Source organism: Syngnathus leptorhynchus, chromosome 18, assembly GCF_054491065.1.
Source record: "Syngnathus leptorhynchus isolate UIUO chromosome 18, UIUO_Slep, whole genome shotgun sequence".
Taxonomy (NCBI): Eukaryota; Metazoa; Chordata; class Actinopteri; order Syngnathiformes; family Syngnathidae; genus Syngnathus; species Syngnathus leptorhynchus.
Genome location: NC_141212.1, coordinates 66,767 through 85,389, shown reverse-complemented (window position 1 = coordinate 85,389; position 18,623 = coordinate 66,767). Strand labels below are relative to the sequence as shown.

The 18,623-nt window shown below is 57.3% G+C and overlaps 3 protein-coding genes across 5 annotated transcripts; all 3 read left to right on the top strand.

Moving 5' to 3' along the window:
- The first annotated feature begins 271 nt into the window (after positions 1-271).
- bub1 (BUB1 mitotic checkpoint serine/threonine kinase) lies at positions 272-9,345 on the top strand. 2 transcript variants are annotated; one of them, XM_085937613.1, is made up of 23 exons: positions 272-2,197; positions 2,610-2,669; positions 2,745-2,874; positions 3,129-3,325; positions 3,400-3,443; positions 3,517-3,563; positions 3,662-3,696; positions 3,923-4,196; positions 4,328-4,517; positions 4,756-4,830; positions 5,100-5,163; positions 5,391-5,469; positions 5,541-5,700; positions 5,775-5,846; positions 5,926-5,995; positions 6,100-6,548; positions 6,624-6,724; positions 6,934-7,095; positions 7,334-7,491; positions 7,575-7,749; positions 8,097-8,203; positions 8,429-8,644; positions 9,198-9,345. In XM_085937613.1, the coding sequence occupies exons 1-22, from the start codon at positions 2,175-2,177 to the stop codon at positions 8,631-8,633; spliced, it is 2,877 nt and encodes a 958-aa protein (XP_085793739.1). In that variant the 5' UTR covers positions 272-2,174; the 3' UTR covers positions 8,634-8,644; positions 9,198-9,345. The 2 variants fall into 2 exon arrangements, with proteins under 2 accessions (XP_085793739.1, XP_085793738.1); XM_085937612.1 differs by lacking the exon at positions 9,198-9,345 and having other exon boundaries at positions 5,923-5,995; positions 8,429-9,165.
- Positions 9,346-9,687: 342 nt separating this feature from the next.
- pex7 (peroxisomal biogenesis factor 7) lies at positions 9,688-14,577 on the top strand. Of its 2 annotated transcripts, XM_085937657.1 has the most exons (10): positions 9,688-9,814; positions 9,878-9,935; positions 10,025-10,172; positions 10,251-10,328; positions 10,441-10,549; positions 12,167-12,273; positions 12,457-12,570; positions 12,656-12,711; positions 13,590-13,689; positions 13,943-14,577. In XM_085937657.1, exons 1-10 carry the CDS (start codon positions 9,691-9,693, stop codon positions 14,018-14,020), a joined length of 972 nt encoding a protein of 323 aa, XP_085793783.1. In that variant the 5' UTR covers positions 9,688-9,690; the 3' UTR covers positions 14,021-14,577. The 2 variants fall into 2 exon arrangements, with proteins under 2 accessions (XP_085793783.1, XP_085793782.1); XM_085937656.1 differs by having other exon boundaries at positions 10,025-10,328.
- On the top strand, positions 13,980-18,389 carry slc35d3 (solute carrier family 35 member D3). Its single transcript, XM_085937654.1, has 5 exons — positions 13,980-14,116; positions 15,088-15,327; positions 16,058-16,268; positions 16,341-16,498; positions 16,561-18,389. Exons 1-5 carry the CDS (start codon positions 14,036-14,038, stop codon positions 17,299-17,301), a joined length of 1,431 nt encoding a protein of 476 aa, XP_085793780.1. The 5' UTR covers positions 13,980-14,035; the 3' UTR covers positions 17,302-18,389.
- The last annotated feature ends 234 nt before the right edge of the window (positions 18,390-18,623 follow it).

Here is an 18,623-nt window from a genome sequence, read left to right as displayed (position 1 = left end):
ACACGGCTGATGTCAAGTCTAACGTTCAAATTTGTTGCAGAAAAACGGAGCGGCCCAAGAGGCAGCGCAACCGGAGGTCGGCGCCTTCCATTACCGGGCGAGACACTCGAGCTACCTTGCCCTCGGTGTCGCTCGCTCGCTCGCTCGCTCTGGGTGCCGTGTTCGCCTGCGGTCGGACGGCGGGCACGGCGACCTCCCCGAGCTTGGCCTAAAGGTACGTGACCTTGATGCATGATTCACATTGGCTCTCATCTGCCGCACAGGGGCAACGAGTCAAGCTCATGAAATGCCTCAAAAGTATTCTGAAAGAAGGGCCCGATATGGCAAAATTCATTCATCGAGGCTTCTCGGCCAATCGGTGGTTTGAAGCAATCTCGCTTCCTTTTCTCTATCCAGCCATAAGCATGCACAGAATGGAATCACAATTGGAGGCTCAACAACCCTAAGTAGCATACTGCAGTTTAGCACTTGGCCTATAGTACAAATATGGATGGTGGCCGCAAGAGTGTTTATGACAAACCCAAAATATACATGAGGTGAAAAAAGTTGGGATGGAAGGAGAAGCGATCCCGGGACCTCTCGCAACTGACCCAAACAAGCACCTGCCTGACAGGAGCTGCTGATAAACACATCGCCGGCCACCTCGGCCGACATCGCTAACGCCGAGACCTGCAAAGCGGCGGCGGGTTGACGCTTCGGCGTTCTGATGCGGCGACTGCACCGATGGCATTTTCCGCACAAACTGAGGCTTCGTTATGTGTTGCGATACGTTGAATGAACCGGTGACGTCCTCCACAAAAACAGAGCGCCCCCGTCAGTCATTGGTCACGGCATTGTTTTCGGACCCATGTGCCAGTCGAATTGGGGCTTCGTTTGACCCCCCCCCTTTTCATTTTTTTTTTTTTACTCTGGGCAAGCTGGTCCAGGATCGGTGGCCAGGCCAAGTGGAATTGTGGGTTTCCTTACTATTTATAGCACAAAGGTCGTAGCTCACTAAATTGCAGTGGAATCCTCGAACGAAGGCCAGGGCCGACACCGTCCACGGTTGCATTTTATTTCTGTATTGTCTTTATTGTTAAAAGCCAAAGTGTGATGGATAATGTTGTAAATCAACTCGCTTTTCCACACAGTTTCATCTGCTAGCCAACGTGCCTCTTCTTAAAGGCTTAGGAACGCTCGCTCGACGTTCATTCCAACTCGTTCCTCACAGTCGCCCGCCGATACCAAAGTGTTGATGGCCCACGTGATGTGAGCGCGTTTAGGAATCAGACCGGGAAAGCGAGAGGGAGGGCAGCCGGCATAGGGCAACCGGGTGGGCCGAGCTCGTCCTCAAAATGCCGGCTAGCAACGCACGACATACGCTAACGCGTACGTATCCGATGGAGGTGTGCATCAAGACTGCTTCCCGCGCGCCTCAGTGGCCGAGTTGAATAGAAAAGAAGACGAACCAGAGTCGTATGACACGATGCGGATCCACCGGAAGGAGCGCGCTTGACGAAAAGTCGGCCGAAATTGTCAAGAAGTTTGTTTGATGCCGACGCTCAGCTTCTTTCTCCTTCGGACCCCCCCTCCCCGAATAAAAAAAAAATGGCGCCGCCGCAGGCCTCAACGCACGGGGTCCTCGCGAGTGTTTTCCACGGGCTGCTCGCTCACTAGTCCTACTCTTTCCGGTTCTCCTGTTCATCTATCACGAGCTTATTACACCTTCTCCACAGTTCCTCCGCCATTTCACGTATATTTGCTTTACAGCTTTAGCGGTTGTCAGTGTTTCGGGTTGGTTTGTTTATCTGTTGTTGTTTTTTCTGAATTTTGCACTCTGACGCTAATATGAAACGCCAAGCGCTTTGAACGCGCTTTGCTTTAAAAGTCTGGGAAAAGCTAGCACCCTGCTGATCAAATATGCATCCAAACAGAGGGGGAATGAGTTGTTTTAGTCCATGAAGAAAAGACGTACGTCAAAAATCAAATATTTCCAGAAGGTGGCGGTAATGCGCCAGTGAGCTTTTTTCTTGGACGAGAAGAAATAGTTGCTCGCCTTGTGCGCGAAATTCAAACACAAAGAGGAAGTCGTCAGCGAGTGTTCATTCGACGAACAGCTGGGAAGAACTCAAGTCAATAGACGAATCTAGCTTTAATTGACGTTTTATTTGTTGATTATAGCTCGCCTAAACAAAATGGATGTGGCCTCTTGTTTAAAGTAAGTCGAGTGATGTGCGAGCTTTCCAGAATGTCGCACCACCGCCCGCCTTTCAGTCGACGTGGACTCGTTTGTGCTTGGTTACAGCTGTTTAGTGTCGTTTTTCTTCTCTTGGCGTTTGCCTTGTTATGACTGTAAAAAGCGACGTTACGCTTTTCGTCTAGTGGTTGAGAAGGGCGTTCGTTTTTTGGCCCAAATTCTTATTGCCTTTTGCTTCATCCTGGTCGACTCATCTCGACCCGATGGGAGTGCAAATACGGGTTAGACAGAAGCAAGTGCCGAAGCTGTTTTTTAGGGCCTATTCAGGAAGATGTACAAAGGTGCAACGCCGCTTTTACGTGGGCCATCTGTCCGCATCTGTCCGTACGTCTTTGTTCCTGCATTATGACTAACCGACGCGTCTTTTGACCAGAGCGTTTGAGAGCAGTTTCGGCTCGTACGTGGGAGATGACCCCCTGGACGCGTGGCTGAAGTGAGTCTCCTCGGCGCCTTAGTGCAGCGTCACAGCAGCCATCGGTGCCTTTTTTCTCGTCTGTGCACTTGGCAGGTTTGTCGAGTACTTGGACCAAAGTGGCAGCGGTGAAACGGCGATGGTGCTCAAAAGGCTGGTGCAGAACTTTCTCGGAGTGGAGCGATATGCCGACGACGCCCGCTTTGTCAACGTGTGCATCAGATGTGTAAGGGGGTATTTGGTGTGCGTGCGTGCGTGCGTGCGTGCGTGCGTGCGTGCGTGCGTGCGTGCGTGCGTGCGTGCGTCCGTCCGTGAGAGACAGGACAGGGTTCAATCAAGTCAAGGCATCCTATCGTCATTTGTTTGACTCTTAAAGACTGCGGACGATCTGAGGCCCCAGATCTGGCTCACTTCGCTCCATCTCCACTCTGTAAGGTATCCCGACTAGAAAATGCTCTGAGTGAAGTTTGTCATTTGCAGGCCACCTACTTCTCGGAGCCCATCGCCCTGTTCCAGCACATCTTCAACAAGGGCGTGGGCACGCAGACGGCGGCGCTTTACGTGGCCTGGGCTCAGCAATTTGAGCGCCAAGCAATGATGGAGAAAGCGGACGTCGTTTACCTCAAAGCTCTGGAGAACCGAGCCCAGCCCGTCGAAAGCCTCATGCGAGAGTACAGGTGAGAGCCGGGCCAGGCCGGGCGCCGGCGATGGTGCCCATCCAGAGACCGACGACTGCGCCTGTGATCCTCAGGCAGTTTCAGGCTCGAATCAGAAGCCGGGCAGAGGTGTCGGGAGGTGAGTGCTCCGAGGTGCTTTTGTCCCGCCGGGGCGACACTCGCTCACGTGTTGCCGCCCGGATGTGATGCAGGAGATCCCGAGCAGTCGCCGGACGGCGTCCCCGCTGCTCCGACCCAGGTGCTTGGCCATCTCACAACTGCCGGCGTATTTCACAAATATTCGCAGTCTTTCGATGAGGTGCGGCCCCAACTCAACCTCCTTCTGCTCCTTCTCAGGCCGCCGCCGAGCTCCCATCCAGTGGCGTCTGCACGTAAGTAATTGCCCAACCGTCGCAGTGGGGTGAGATTCCACTCAGCAGGGGATCACCCCAAAAGTTCGTGGGGAGAGACCGCTTTGATGCAGCATCCCTGGAAATTGGTTGGGCTATTTGAGCCTTGACATTTGATTGGATTATGTTTGCCCCTGGAATCCAAGCGCTAGCTCAAGGCAGCCTAAAAAAGGACCAACGCCGCTACGTGCTCGACTCTGCCCCGCAGAGTTTGGAGCGGTCCCGGCCGTGAGCCCGAATACGCCGACGGGGAGTTTGTGTCCATGTACTCCAAGGATGCGCTGGCGGCGCACGGATCTCAGCTTTGCTTCGAGGAAGCGCGAGCGCGGGCGTACTGGCGGAAGCGGGAGGCCGAGGAGGACCTGAGACCAAAGCGCAGAGCGGAAGGGTCACCGAGGCCGGCCCCGTGTCCCGTTGCGCCATGTGAAGCGGAACGCTCGCTGGCGGCGGCCTCCTCGTACCCCGCCGATGGGACGCCAAAGGTGAGACGTAGCGACGGCGAGCGAGGAGGAAGCCGGCTGACTTGCGGCCGGCTGACTTGCTTCTGCATCCCCCCTCCCTGTTGCCCTATTTGAGACAGCCCTGCGTCTCAACTCTGATTTTGCCTCCCCAGACGTCTGCCACGGGAGATCCCTCCGCCCGCCAGCCCCTCGACAGCGACTTTGCAGAGTCACCCGCGGCCCGCCGAGACCCAAGTCGGAGCCCCGTCTGGCGTGCGCCCGGCTCGGCGTTCCAGGGGAGCGCTTGCCACGACGCGCCCAACTTGCCGCCTTCGCCCACCGTCAACACCCGCGAGGCCTTGGGTGAGCCAACGTTTGGAGCCGCCGACGAGTTTGGGAAAGAAGCGTAGAGCCTTTTAACGACGCCTTTTCCACTTTTTAAAAATGACGCCTTCCGAGGTCGGATGTGACTATTTCGTCGGGGAACGCCGACTCGAGATAGGAGCATGAGTATCTCGGGGCGCCGAAGTAACGATGGCCCCGACTAGCTTTGGTCCAAAGAAGGTCGCCTGGCGTCAACAATGGCACTTTTTCGTTGCAGACGTGATCATGGGAATGTTCCGGGACCCCACGCTGACCGAGGAGCTCTCGGGCGACACGTCGGACGATGCCGTCGGTAAGGAAGACTTCCAGCAGCGGTTGAAATTGAAAGGCAGCCAAACGGTCGTTGCTGTCGTTCCAACCCACACGAGTGCCGTGTTTGCTTTTTTGGTGGGACACTCGCTAAACGGATGAGTTCTTTTTGTGCTGCCACAACACTGCCACTCTTTTCCAAAATGGCAAAACACGGACGGCATGTTGTGGGCAAACTTAAAATGCCTCACTTGAAAAAGGTGTTAGATGACGCTGAATTGTCTGGTTGTGCTGCCTCTTTCTGCTCGGCAGGCTCCGCCCCACCGGGCAATTGGGCGGCCGCCGAGCCGTTGTTCATCTACCAGGATGACGTCAGGTCAGTCGGCAGTCGACAGAATGTTGCGCCGCGCTCTCGTGCCGCCAAGTGCCAGCTTTCTCGCTCTTGTCTTGAAATGTTTGGCCAAGTCCGCTTTTTGTTTCTGGCTGGTTGCGATCTCGAGATGTGCGGCCCTCGCGGCCGAGTCCGCTTTTTTGCTTCCGTCTCGCTGCGACGGTTGGCCACCGGGCTGCTGAAAATGGCGTTTTTCTTTTGTCGCTGCGCAGTGCCGCCGCGTCCCACGCGGCGCCGGGCGAGACCAAAGCCACGCGAGGCCGAGGCTTGTCGGAGAAGGCGCCGGCCGTTGTAAGTTGGAAAGCGTGGCCTTACGCGCGTATGCGTCTAGCTGTCGGGCCCACACCTTTGCCGCTCTCCAGGAAGCCCACGCGGAGGCTGCGGGGCGGGACCGGACTGCCGGGGGGATGAGCTGTTGGGACGAGGACCGGCTGGCGGCGTGTCCCAACAACACGGCCGACTTTGCCCTGGCGGCGCGGTGCGTGTCCACGCCCTTTGCACGCAGAGGAGCCGGCGACGCAGGTGAGGCTGACGTTGTCATTTCCGCTGAGGGGTGAACAATGGCGAGTGCTAGCAAAGCGTTGCCTTCTCGCCAGGGTTGGTTCAAGTGGCAGACGTTGAAAATTCCCTGGCAGTGCGAAAAAACTGCCAGCTCCAAAGTCAAGAAGGTGCGTTTGCCAGCGTCCCCACTGGCTGAGGTGGAGCCTCTTCCATCCAATGAGTACATTTTCCCTGCCGTGTTAGCAGCGGACGTGACGTGCACCGACAGCACCGACAGCGACCAAAATCCTTTCCTCAGACGGTGTCACAAGCTCAGGTGAGAGAGCAAGCACTTGCTTCCGTGACACTTGCTGAATGTTTATTCAGCAAGTGTCATGGAAGCGAGCAAAATGGCCCCTTTTCACATTTTGTCCCACGCAGTCCCATCATAGAGCAGAGTCCACCTGACGTCACGAGCGAGGGGCCGGCCGCCCAACGGCCGAGCACCTCGTCTGTCACCTTGCCGGCCGAGCAAATGTCGCAGGACTCGGTAGCCGCCGTCGAGCTGTTTACCATCCCGGAGGATTTGCCGCCCGTCGCCCCACAGGAACTCTGCAAAAGCACCTCTGTGGTGATTGCGAGTCCCGAAAAAGGGTCTTGTCAGCCCTCGCCGCCGGGCCGCCGGCGGAAGACGCAAGCGCTCCTCTCGACGCCACCTGCCCGACAAGGCGATCCCCGCGACGGCGCTCGCCCGCCGTCCGATCCCTGGAGCGCCGAGCTGATCTCAGATTTGCTGTCGAGGATGAGCCCGCCTCTCACCTCGCACCCGCAGTTGGTCAACTGGCAGCGCGGGCTCCCCGACATCGGCGTCAAGAAGACCATCAGCATGGGTAACGACGACGACGACAACTTTGACAGCCTCGCTTAGCGTAGCCGCGCTAACGCGAAGATGCTCGCTGCTACAGGAACGGCATCTCTGCGAGTGGACCGCGTCCTCGGCCAAGGAGCCTTCGCTACCGTTTATCTGGCCACTGACCCCGCCACCTCAGACAAGATGGTGCTGAAGGTAAGAGACGGCGCGGCGCGCCCTAGAGCAGGAAGACCGGCGCGTCGTGCAACACGCACGACCCGAGCGTCCGTCCCAGCGTTCCGGTTTGCTGTGGCCATTTCTTGCCTCTTTGCCAAGCTGGCCCAGGGGGCAAAGAGCGGGCGACGCAGGCGGAGGCCTCTGGATTGAAGCACAGTTCTTGATTGAAGCACATGCATGTTGCACAGGTGCAGAAACCCTCCAATCCGTGGGAGTTTTACATCCACACGCAGCTGGACCGGCGTCTGCCGCCTTCCGTGCGTCATTTGTTCAGCCGCGTGCGCTCGGCTCACATCTTCACCGACGGCAGCGTGCTGCTGGGCGAGCTGCACGCCTACGGCACCCTGCTGGTAGGTCCGCTGCGACCCGCTCTGGCTCACGGGAGCACGCGTGACGGACCGACGTTCCGCTCCCTTGACCCGGGAATGGTTTCGGTCGCGAGTCGGCCGTGCAAATCTTGGGGGCTTCTCGGCCGTTTGAGAAAGGAGCGATTCGAGTTCAACTCCTAAGTCAAGGGAGCGCTGCCGCGTGCGTCCATTCCGTGATCCTCAACCAGCATTCCGCCGCATTTGAACGCCTTCCTGTCAGAACGCGGCCAACCTTTACAAAAGCCTGGGCGACAGAGTGATGCCCCAGCCGCTCGTCATCCACTTTGCCATTTGCATCCTGCGGATGCTGGAAGAACTGCACGCCGCCCGCATCATCCACGCCGACGTCAAGCCCGACAACTTCATGCTGGGGCAAAGGTACGTACGAGCGGGCGGGCGCGCACCAGCGGGCGGGAGCGCACCAGCGGGCGGGCGCCGCTTTACCACGCTGCATCGCGCAGGTTCGCCGACGACGACTTTGAGCCGGACCGCCTCGAGCCGGGCCTGGTTCTCATTGACCTGGGCCAAAGCATCGACATGGACCTCTTCCCGCCGGGCGCTGCCTTCACCGCCAGCTGCTTGACGTCGGGCTTCCGGTGCACCGAGATGCTCAGCGGCGAGCCTTGGAACTACCAGGTGAGACCAGACCGGACGTGCCGCTCAAACCCGTCCCGAGCCCGTCATCAGCGGACACCGACGAGTCTTCATAGTTGTTGACAATTCGCGCCGCCTTGACCTCGGTTCCAGCTGAAGAAACAAAACGTATTTAGGGGTGGGTTAGTTTCCACTTTTATCTTAGTAGTAGTAATAAATGATCGTTCACCGTTGTTAGCGATGTCCCACAATAATTAGGAAATGGTCTATATGCAACATTGCCATATCAAAATCTCTGCCAGCGGTGGCACGCGGAAAGCGCAAGAGCCCAGCCACTCGAAGCCACGCTGCTCTGATGGTGTCCGGTTGACCGACTGTGCCTGTTGCAGACGGACCTGTTTGGCGCGGCGGGAACCATTCACGTGCTGCTGTTCGGAACGTACATGCAAGTGGTGCAAAACGACGGCGAGTGGCAGACCCGCGCCGCCTTCCGAAGGTATGTTTTCTGGCGACGGGAAGCGTGTGCAAGTTGTCACGCTTTGGGCGTACGCTCGCCACGGAGCGCAGGGTAGACAGACAGACAGATTGATCTTTCCACTCACTGAACACATCCAGAAAGTCATGAACCCAACTACATTGAAAAGGCAGAAATAAGAATGCATGTTGAATGGGAGTAGGATTTTGCAGAATGGCGCATTGTTGTTGTCGTCGCTGTCCTCAGGATGCCTCACAGCGACATGTGGCTGCACTTGTTCCGCACGCTCCTCAACGTTCCCGCCTGCCGTCCGGCCCTCGACACGCTCGCCGACCTTCGACGCCGTCTCGGCGCCGTCCTGCAGCGCGACTACTGCCACAAGATGGCGTCGCTCAAGCGCCGCCTGCTCGTCCTCCTGCTGCAGAGCTGCCAGGCCGCATCGCGCTCGTGACGCCGCTGGCGGTGAGGCACCAACTTCTGCGATGTGTTTATAAAGATAGAAAAGACAAAATGCGCAGCCTCGTTCATTTCTTTCACCACTAAAAACCCTCAAGTGAGTTTGACCGCTGCTTGGTGTCGTCGAGCAACCTAACAGCATGAGACGCAGGGACTGTCTGAAACTCGGATGGAGATTGGATCCAGAGTTCAAAACGTTTGCACGTGTGGCTTCCAAATAATTGGGCTGATTGGAAAAATAGACACAGGCAGAACAAGAAAAGGCTCCTCCACTGGATCAACTTGATATTTGGACAAAAGTTCATTCTTCAAAAGTTTATTCGCGAGTAACGTGGGACGAGGTCGTTATTGCGTAGTCGTTTCGTTCTTGTGAGTCACGGGTCGAGAGTGTCATGACAAATGTCAAAGTTTAATGATGCAACTCAACTAATAAACAGCGATTTAATTGGCAGAAGCTGTACAATTCACACCTTTTCTACCCCTTTTTTTTTATTGTCTACAGAAGGCCTTTATACTCAGCTTTCATAAGAGTAAGAAATACAAGTCTTGTTTGTTTCAGCTGAGTCTTGCAACATCTTGATGAAAACGCGTCCGTCAACCTATGCGGCGCGAAACGACGGAGCGTACCGGAGGTCGCCAGCAGAGGGCGACGACGAACGAACTGCCCAAACTAAAACTCCATGACGAAGAAGAAAGCCCTGAAAGAGAACAAGAGCGACAAGTTTGGAAGTAACTCTTTGAATGTCCTCATTTTTGCTGCTGTGATTTCGTAAAAAGTTCAAGTGACCATGTGATATGTCGCAAACTCGAACGTTCCAAATGGTAACCATCGCTAGATACCAAATACGTACTTTTGAAATGCCATTTTAACACCAAGAATTGGAACAAATGTGCGATTCGTTCACACCGAAGCAAATCAAGCCGATTCCCTTGAAAGCTCTTGTGAAATCGGAGTGGTAAGCGCCAGGGCGGGCCCCTTTGGACAAAAGGTTGGCGCTCAGGTGCCTTGGTTGACCGCTACTGTTGTTGTGTGTCGCGCACAGCCGAGGACGATGGCCGCCGCGATGGCGACGAAGGTGTTCCGCAGCCCGGCTCGACACGGCTACGCGGTGGAGTCGTCGCCCTTCTTCCCTGGCAGGCTGGCGTGCGCCACCTCGCAGCACTACGGCATAGCAGGCACGTAGCGGCGGGCGGGCGGTCGCAAGGCTGACCTCTGACCCGCCCGCATTACCCGCGCAGGTGGCGGCTCGCTTTTGGTTCTGGACGAAACGTCGGCCGGACTGCGCCTTGTTCGAAGGTAACACCCTTACCCGACGAAGCCCAAGTGAAGTTCAGCTGTTCCACTCCCTGTTTGTTTGTTTGACTGACCTTTTGCGTGCGCGTCAGCTGGGAGTGGAGCGACGGCTTGTTTGACGTGTCGTGGAGCGAGCTTAACGAGCACGTATTGGTGGCGGCCGGTGGCGACGGCAGCCTGCAGCTGTGGGACGTTCAGCACGGTGCCCCAATCGGGCTGGCCAAGGGGCACGCGCAAGAGGTCATGAGCAAATATTTGTGCAATTGCCAGCCATTTGCACATTACACAACGTCCCGACGGCGACGTCTGTGTGCACAGGTCTACGCGGTGGACTGGAGTCAGACCAGAGGCAACGACGCCATCGTGTCGGGATCGTGGGACCGCACCGCCAAAGTGGTGTGTGTGCGCGCGCGTGCGTGCGTGCGTGCGTGCGCTTTTTCTGGGTCCTGTCTTTGTGTGTTTGGCCAATTTCCCGCTGTCACTTGTGACCTTTAACCCCCTTCTCCAGTGGGACCCCATCCTTGGCCAATCGCTGAGCACTTTCACAGGTCACCAGGGCGTCATCTACAGCACCATTTGGTCCCCTCACATCTCGGCGTGCTTTGCTTCATGCTCAGGTGATGCGCACACACGGGCATGTCATGGAAAGATTCCAGCACAAGGGGGCACTGTTGACAAGCTAAAGTGCGTTGCTGAGCGTTATCAGCACTGGGCGGCTGGCTGGCGTTATCTGTCGGCAAAGTCGATTGAGTGAATGTTCCAGATGAGATTTGGTGCAGTTTGTTAATCCGCGTGCACGCTTTGATTGCACGCAGTCGTCAACACTCGCATGAACCCGACCCGGCTGAGTGAGTGAGTGAGTGAGTGAGTGAGTGAGTGAGTGAGTGAGTGAGTGAGTGAGTGAGTGAGCGAGCGAGCGAGCGAGCGAGCGAGAGAGAGAGAGAGAGGGTGGATGATAGTGCGTGTCTGCGATGGATGAATTTGACGCACGTATGATGTCGTTTGCATTGTGCACGTGCTCAACTGTATGTGTGTTCCTCGACGAGCCACCGCCCACGGGCGGGCAGGGAAAACGTCCGCCTCTGCGGTTCGCCTTGAAGCGGCGCACGTGCTTAAAATGTCAGCTATCGCAACCCAGCAGCTCGCTAAGCCGCTTGCGTTAAGGTAACGTCGCGAGCGCACGCTTTGCTTTCAAATAAAAGGTCAGAAGCCCCCAATGTGCGTGTGGTTGTGTATGGATGTGAGGGGGGGGGGGGCTAGTGTGCTATGTGTGCTCAGAAACATTTAATGACAAGGTAGCAGCTTCAGCCCCAACTTGATTTGGCAGCTAAACTGTCTTAGGCGTGTCTACTAAGGCCGCCTTTTTTTCTTCTTCTTCTTCTTAGCGGCTCAGTCGGCAATCGGGCCTGGCTTTTTGTGCGCCAATCAGAGAAGCAGCACACGTTTGCACAGAGGCAGCCGTGTGCTGACGGCAAGCTCACGTGGAATCCAATCGTCCCGAGCTACGCTCTCTTCGACTTCCCGCGGCTAATCCCATCTCCGCTCGGAGAAGGACATCCGACCGCGGCGTTGCGTCGCGTGGGCGGTCGTGGAAAAACGGCTTTAGAGAGGTCGGGGACGTCGCAACCCATCGCTGCGTCAAAGAGGGAGGGGGCGCAAGGGACTACGGCCGTTTCGGCCATCTCCGTCGAATAGAAAGAGCCCAAAAGAAAGCGGAAGGCGGCCGGGCACGAGACCGTGTGGGCCGAGTCCAAGCTTTGGCTTCGACCCTCGTTGAGGTTCTTGACGACATCTCCGTCGTGCTGTCCCGGCAAGATGGGCGCCGCCCTCAGCGGCTGCCGTTAGATTTGAGCTTTAGATTTTTGATCTTCCTTCAGTCGCGCCGTGCCTTTCTTTGGGTTTTGTCGACATCCCCCGCGGCGGTGGTAGCCGGCCGCATCTCGGGAAAAGTGCCGAGCGAAATACGGGGGAGAGATTTGCGAATGAGCCGAGGGTTGCCGGCGCACGCCAGCAAAAGCGCCAGTCGAGGACGCTGCGACGGCGATGAAGGTGGCGTTCAGCCCGGAAGCGCCTCTTTGAGCTCCGCCCTCCTTGTCAAATGTGCGCCCTGTGGGCGATGAACGTCATCTGCCGCTCACAAGAAAGGCTGCGCACGCGCTTAAAGGCACATCCGGACCTTCATTCCTCCCTCCCTCCCTCCCTCCCTCCCTCCTTGTTTGTGTGTGTGCGCTCAGGTGACGGGACGCTGCGAGTGTGGGACGTCAAGGCCGGTGCGTGCCGAGTGGCAGTCCCGGCGCACGACGGCGAGGTCCTGAGCTGTGACTGGTGCAAATACGATCAGGTGACCGGCTCGTCAGTGCGATTGCCAGAGGCCTAAACGGGCCTTGATTGGCAGCCCGGTTTCACCAAAATGTGGGGCCTGGCCTCGGGGGCCGTTGCGCCACTTGTTCCATGAGCAAATGACTTTTGCCGTGGGCAAGTTTGGCACCTCTTGTCAGCGAGCGATAACGAGCTGTGTGCGCAGAATATCGTGGCGAGCGGCTCGGTGGATGGCAGCGTGCGCGTTTGGGACCTGAGGAACCCCAGACGGCCCGTCAATCAAATGAGAGGCCACACCTCCGCCGTCCGTCGAGTCAAGGTGGGTGGCCGTATGATGGCGTCCGCAAGACATCATCGTGTGACTCGTCTTTCTTTTCTGACACGTGCTCTGTGCGCGTGTTCAGTTTTCTCCTTTTAGCGGCAACACGTTGGCGTCCTGCTCGTACGACTTCAGCGTCAGGTGAGAAGCTACGCCTTCGCTGCCCCGGCCAAGCGCACTCGCTCCTCTCGCAAACACTCGACGCATTTACGCCAATGGCTGGCAGGTGACAATGGGAGGCAAATGGTGGATTAGGAACCGGGCACCTTTAAAGATCTCTTTGTCATCACGTTTGGCAACCTGCTAGAACTTTGTTTTGGTGATCACAGCTCAAACGTATGGCCAAAGAGAGCCGTCGCCTACTCCAGAAGCGTCATCTCGTGTGCTGCTCCTGATGAGCAGCTTGCGCGCTGAGCCTGGCTCGCAAACGAGCGTGTCGCTGCCGAAGAACGGGAGGAGTTTTGGATCGAGGAGAGCGAGCGAGCGAGCGAGCGGCAAGACAAAAAGGCTTGCCTGCAGACACCAGCCAACAGCAATCACACTAATTGAACCACTTTCTTAACTTTACGTGCGAGAGTGCGTGCGTGTGCGCGGGCGCGCGCGCCCTTACGCAGCAACCCTTCCCTCCAGATTCATCCACTTTGCAAATGTGATTAAGTCAGAGTGAGCGACTGGACTGACTGCCTTGGGCCTGCCAACTCTGGGCAAAAGGCACCGCTGTGTGTCATGTAGTGGCAGAAGACAAGCGTGTCCGATCCTTGCTCCGAGTGAGCCGGCGCGAGACGGCCGCAAAGCAGTCGGAAAGCACGGATGGCTTGCGGCGGCGCAAACGGGCGACGTACCAAAAACATTCAAACGCTTTCAAAAGTCTCCCAAAAAGCTTCACCCTCCAATTTTGCAGAACGAGCGGCGCTCACAAACAAGCCGGCGAGTGTTTGTCGTGGCCACCTTAGGCCCCAAAGGCTTAAAGTGGAAAAAAAGCACCGCAGCTGACCCGTGCCGCTTTTGTCCTCTTTGAGGTTCTGGGACCGAACGAGGGACGGCGCCCCGGTGGACACCGTGGAACATCACTCGGAGTTTGTGTGCGGATTGGACTTCAGCCTGCACGTACCCGGCCAGGTATCTGCGCCCCAGCTAGCTCGGAGACAAACAAACGCCCTAGACGGCACGCTTTTCCTAAACGCCACCCTGGCTCGACAGCACGCTTTGCCTAAACATCACGCGACCGCGCCGCAAATCGCAGCCTTCGCTCACTGTGGGAAAAAGCAAAGGGCTTACACGTCGACTTCATCGGCGCACGCGCGGCTCCTATGCTGACGACACCGTTGGGGTGACGCCACGCGGGCGTAACCTTTTGGACTGCCGCCTTCAGGTGCTGGACTGCGCCTGGGACGAGACGGTCAAGATCTACACGCCGCCGAGTTTGTCTGCTGGCGCGGCGCGCCCGTGAAAAGGTCACGCCCCAATGACGAGGACACCCCGACGCTGCCGTGTCATTGAATCTCTTGCGACGCAATGGAAGCTCCGCCCGCCCGAGGCGGCACCGGTGGGTGAGAAAGGCAAACTGATGGTGCACGGCGGGCGCTGCACGTCCAGCCCCCTGACTGTTAGCGGACTCGAGTGAAGGAAGCTTCCGTTTGGGACGGCTCGGTGCTGGCCAAACGCAGCTTTGGAATGTTCATTTGCACATTTGGGATGTCCAAACGAGAGCTTCTTCTTCAACTCTTGCGCACAGCGTCGGCGGGCTTGGTGTGTGTGTGTGTGTGTGTGTGTGCGTGTGTGCGCGTGTGTGTGCGCGCGCGCGTGTGTGCCTCGGCCTCCTAATAGAAGTGTTTGATGTTTCTGTTCAAATGAGCCTCTGCTAATCTTGGAGCAACAATAAGCCCCCCCTGTGGGCCTGCTGCTAATCTTCTGACTGGGTTAATTGGAAGCCTGCCCCCCACTGTCCCCACCCCATGACCTCAGTGATTTCCTGATGAACATTTTCAATAAAACTATCAAAGGTAACTCATTTTCATTGCCGTTTCTAATCGGCCGGGGCTGGGGGCGCCCCTTCCTTCCTTCCTTCCTTCCTTCCTCCCTCCCTCCCTCCCTCCTCTTCCTCTGCAGCATGTTGCCTCGACTTCCAGGGTATGCCTCATATTCCACCCCCCCTAGACCTGGGCGTCAGAGGAAGACTGCACGTGTGTGAAAGTGAACGTTGCTTTGCTCGTGCATATGGATGTTAGCGTGCGTGTGCGGGCGCCTCTGCCTATGCGAATTGGAGCTCATGGGACTGTAAAATGTGAGTTAGTGTGCCAATGGTGATGATGCGCTATAGTCTGTTTTAGCTCGGCTCTTTAAAGCTGTCTTTCCAAGGAGCCTCTCCGACACTCAAACGAAAAAAGGAGATTGCGCGTGCGCCTGTCGGGGTAGGAAAGGTCCCTCCCCCGAGCACTGGAGTCTCCCCCCCCCCCCCCCCCACCCCCACCCCCCTCCCCCTTACTCATCCCGCTGCGGTCCCGCTCCGCTCTGAAGTTTGCTCGGCGGACGATGGAGGCGGTGCGCGGGCGATTGCCGGGTATCCTGGTGGCGGTGGCGCACGGCGTGTTTTCGGGGAGCCTCAATATCCTGCTCAAGTTCCTCATCAGCAGCCTGCACTTCCGCTTCCTCACGCTGCTCCAGCTGTGCACGTGCAGCGCTGCCGCGATCGGCTTGGAGATCCTCCGGAGGCTCGGGAGGGTCTCCGTGCCCCCCTTCAGCCTCAGCCTCTCCAAGGTAAGGCCGACTCAACTTGCACACGAGCACTCGCACTTGTCGCACTTGCTCGAGTTGTAACGCGGCGGCGTGACAACTTCAGGCTCGTCGAGCCAAGTGATGACGATGATGATTGATGATTTGAAGCTCGACAGTTTCGTTTGTACTTGATGCTCCCTGTCTATGTGGCCGAGAAAGTGTCCTTCGCCAACTTGGACTTGCCGCAACATAGCTCGCGTTCAGCTCTGCGGGCGCAAAATCGCGGCCGCCGGCTCATTTGTGGATTTATTGATCGCGCATAAATCCACGAATCGTAGCCGTTAGCACATCTTCGTCGTCACCACTTCTGCACCCGCGCGTGTGCGCGCGTGCGCTCGCTCGCTTCTGTGAAATGCGCGTGCTTTTTTGTGCGCGTGTCAATTGGACAAGATTTGAATGGGAAGACGCAGAGGCTCGCTCCACTTGCAGGCCGTGGGCGTGTTGGACTGGCCAAAAAAGTTTGCCCGAAGGCTGGCGTTTGCAATTGACCCGGTGAACCCAAATTGGACATCGAAAGAAGCGACCCCCCCTTTGCATGTCGTCACGCTCTCTCATGACTAGGTGAACCTTGTCGAACAGTTCGATATTGACTTTGGTTTTGTCTCAAGGGAGAGGGAGACTATTGAAAGCAAGCTGGCCCGGCAAGTGGCTGCATGTGGCATAGCTGGAATCACCGCTCGCTCATCACCCAACATTTTGCCCCCCCCCGCAGGAGTTTGCACCGGTGTGCATCCTGTCGACGCTGCAGTCGACGCTGACGCTGTGGTCACTACGCGGCCTGAGCCTGCCCATGTACGTGGTCTTCAAGCGCTGCCTGCCGCTCTTCACGCTCGCCATCGGCGTCTGCGTCCTCAGGAACGGCGTCCCCTCGCCCGGTGTACTCACTGCCGTCGCCATCACCACCGGGGGCGCCGCGCTCGCCGGTAAGCCGCCTTATGGTCACTGCGCTTGACCGTGCAGTAGTAGTAGTAGCAGCAGCAGCATCTTTGCGACAGGGGCAGGAGACCTGAGCGGCGACCCGTTTGGATACGTGACGGGCGTCCTGGCGGTCATCATCCACGCGTCATACTTGGTCGTCATCCAGAAGACCAGTCTGGACAGCCAGCACGGACCCCTCACCGCGCAGTACGCCATCGCCGTGATGGCCACCCCGGTAGGGCAGCCGGCGAGCGCCGACGTCTGAAAGCTTCCTATCCGGCCGCTTGTTCCCGTCAGGTCCTGCTCGTGTGCGCCGTGGTCTCATCAGACGCCGTGGCCATGTGGTCATACCCCGGCTGGAACGACGCTCGCGTCGTGACCCTGTTCCTGTCCAGCGTGGCCATCGGCTGCGCCATGAACTTCACCACCTACCACTGTACCTACCTCAACTCGGCTGTCACCACCAGCTTCGTGGGTGTGGTCAAGAGCATCGTCACCATCACCGTGGGCATGGTGGCCTTCGATGACGTGGCGCCCACCGCGCTCTTCGTGGGCGGCGTGGTGGTCAACACCGTGGGCTCCGTCACCTACTGCGTGGTCAAGTTCTTTGAGATCAGGAAGAAAGGTTCCTACGAGCACCTGGAGGGCGGCACTAAGGACGCGGCGGTCCCACCCATTGAACCCGAGTTCCACAAAGCCTCGCTCGGGGGCGATGCCCACCCGGTGGAAGCAGGTGTCGACCGTGGGGCGGTGGCAGCGGGTGTCGACCGTGGGGCGGTGGAAGCGGGTGTCGTCGACCCTGGGGCGGGCGACGCGGGTGTCGTCGACCCTGGGGCGGGGGAAGCAGGTGTTGACCGTGGGGCGGGGGCTGTGAAGAACGCGGTGCAGATGCGAGGGGATCGCCTTCACAAGGAGGTCGTCGGCGCCGCCTCGGGGCAGGCGGCGGGGAACTACGTCGGGGTGTGGCGCTCCATCAGGCAGATGCACGTCACCAAGGACGACGGGCTGATTGAGAACATGGAGCAACAGAGCCCCTGAAGGCCGGCGAGCCGGCTAAACGCGCCGCGCTTCCCGTTAGCGTCAAAATCAAAGCCCGAGACTAGACGGAGAGAGACGCCACGAGTGTTTTGGGTGAAAAGCCAAACGGCAAACGAAAAGCGTCCAGTTGCTTGCCGAGTCCGACGGGGCCGTGCCCTTTTGGTTGTTTGTTTTCCTGGCTGATGCCTGGACTCGGTCGGGTGCTCCTCTCCCGTCTGGAGAGCTTTTATGTTGACGCTGACAGGAAGCGAGGTGACGACGTCGTTATTAGCGCCGCTAACGCTGACGGAGCGCAACGAAAGCGAAGGTGTGCGTGAGACTGCCCGCGCTCCAGGCCTTACTTTCGAAAAGGAAATAAGAAGCTATGATTGCTATTGATTTTTCTCAGACATCTTTTAACGCTACAAGATGAGCGAGCGTAGGTGACGATGAGCAACACCAAAACGCCCGCGGCCACAGCGTGTGCGCGTCCCCGCGCATTTGTGTGTTTGAGCACCTGCGTGTACAATTGTGTGCTCGCTTTTGTCAACCTTTGTATGTGCGTGCGCATGTTTTTAATTATATTTGCCTCTGTATGTGCACGTGTTTCTTTGCGCGCGCGCGCACACGCCTTCGGCGAGAGTGCCAAAAGTAACCCTATTGTGACACACGTGAGAGCTATCGAGAGCAGGTTGCCTAGGATTGAAGTTTGTCCTTTGTGTTTTGGTGAAGAGGGAATGTTGTCCGCATGATGACGAGCAGTTATTCCTGAATCCTTCATTAAAAATAATGACGTGTGAGGTACAGCTGCCACGGAACAAGATGTCGTTTGTGTGCGGAAGAGGGGGAGCAGAGAGGAGGGAGTTGCTGAAGAAAGAAAGCAAGCACGCCATGTTCCCGCCTGGCAAAATGGCCACGTCGGCGTAAGCGTCGGCGCCGCAATTTTCCTGTCGAGGCTCGACGACGACACTGACGAGCCAGCGATCCCCTTTGAGTAAATCTTTCGACGTTCCTTAGCCAGCAATTTTTCAAATTGGCTACTGTTTTTTGTACTCTGAATGGTGCCTTGGAGCAAAAGTTATTTGCAGCACGCACGCACGCATGCACGAACGCCCTGTCTGACACGTCGCAGGGTGGCGGTTTAAACCCCGGTTTAGCTTCTTGAAGAGGGAGCAATTGTCGAGAAGGCCAACGCTTTCTCGACTACGGGACCAAGCTGGCGCCCAGTCCGCCGTTTGTCGAATAGCAAGCTGACGTTGGCTGGCGACCAATTTGCTGCTAGTCTCCACGTGACACTGATCGACTGGCGACCAGGCCAGGCCAGCGTGTCCCGTGCCTCATGC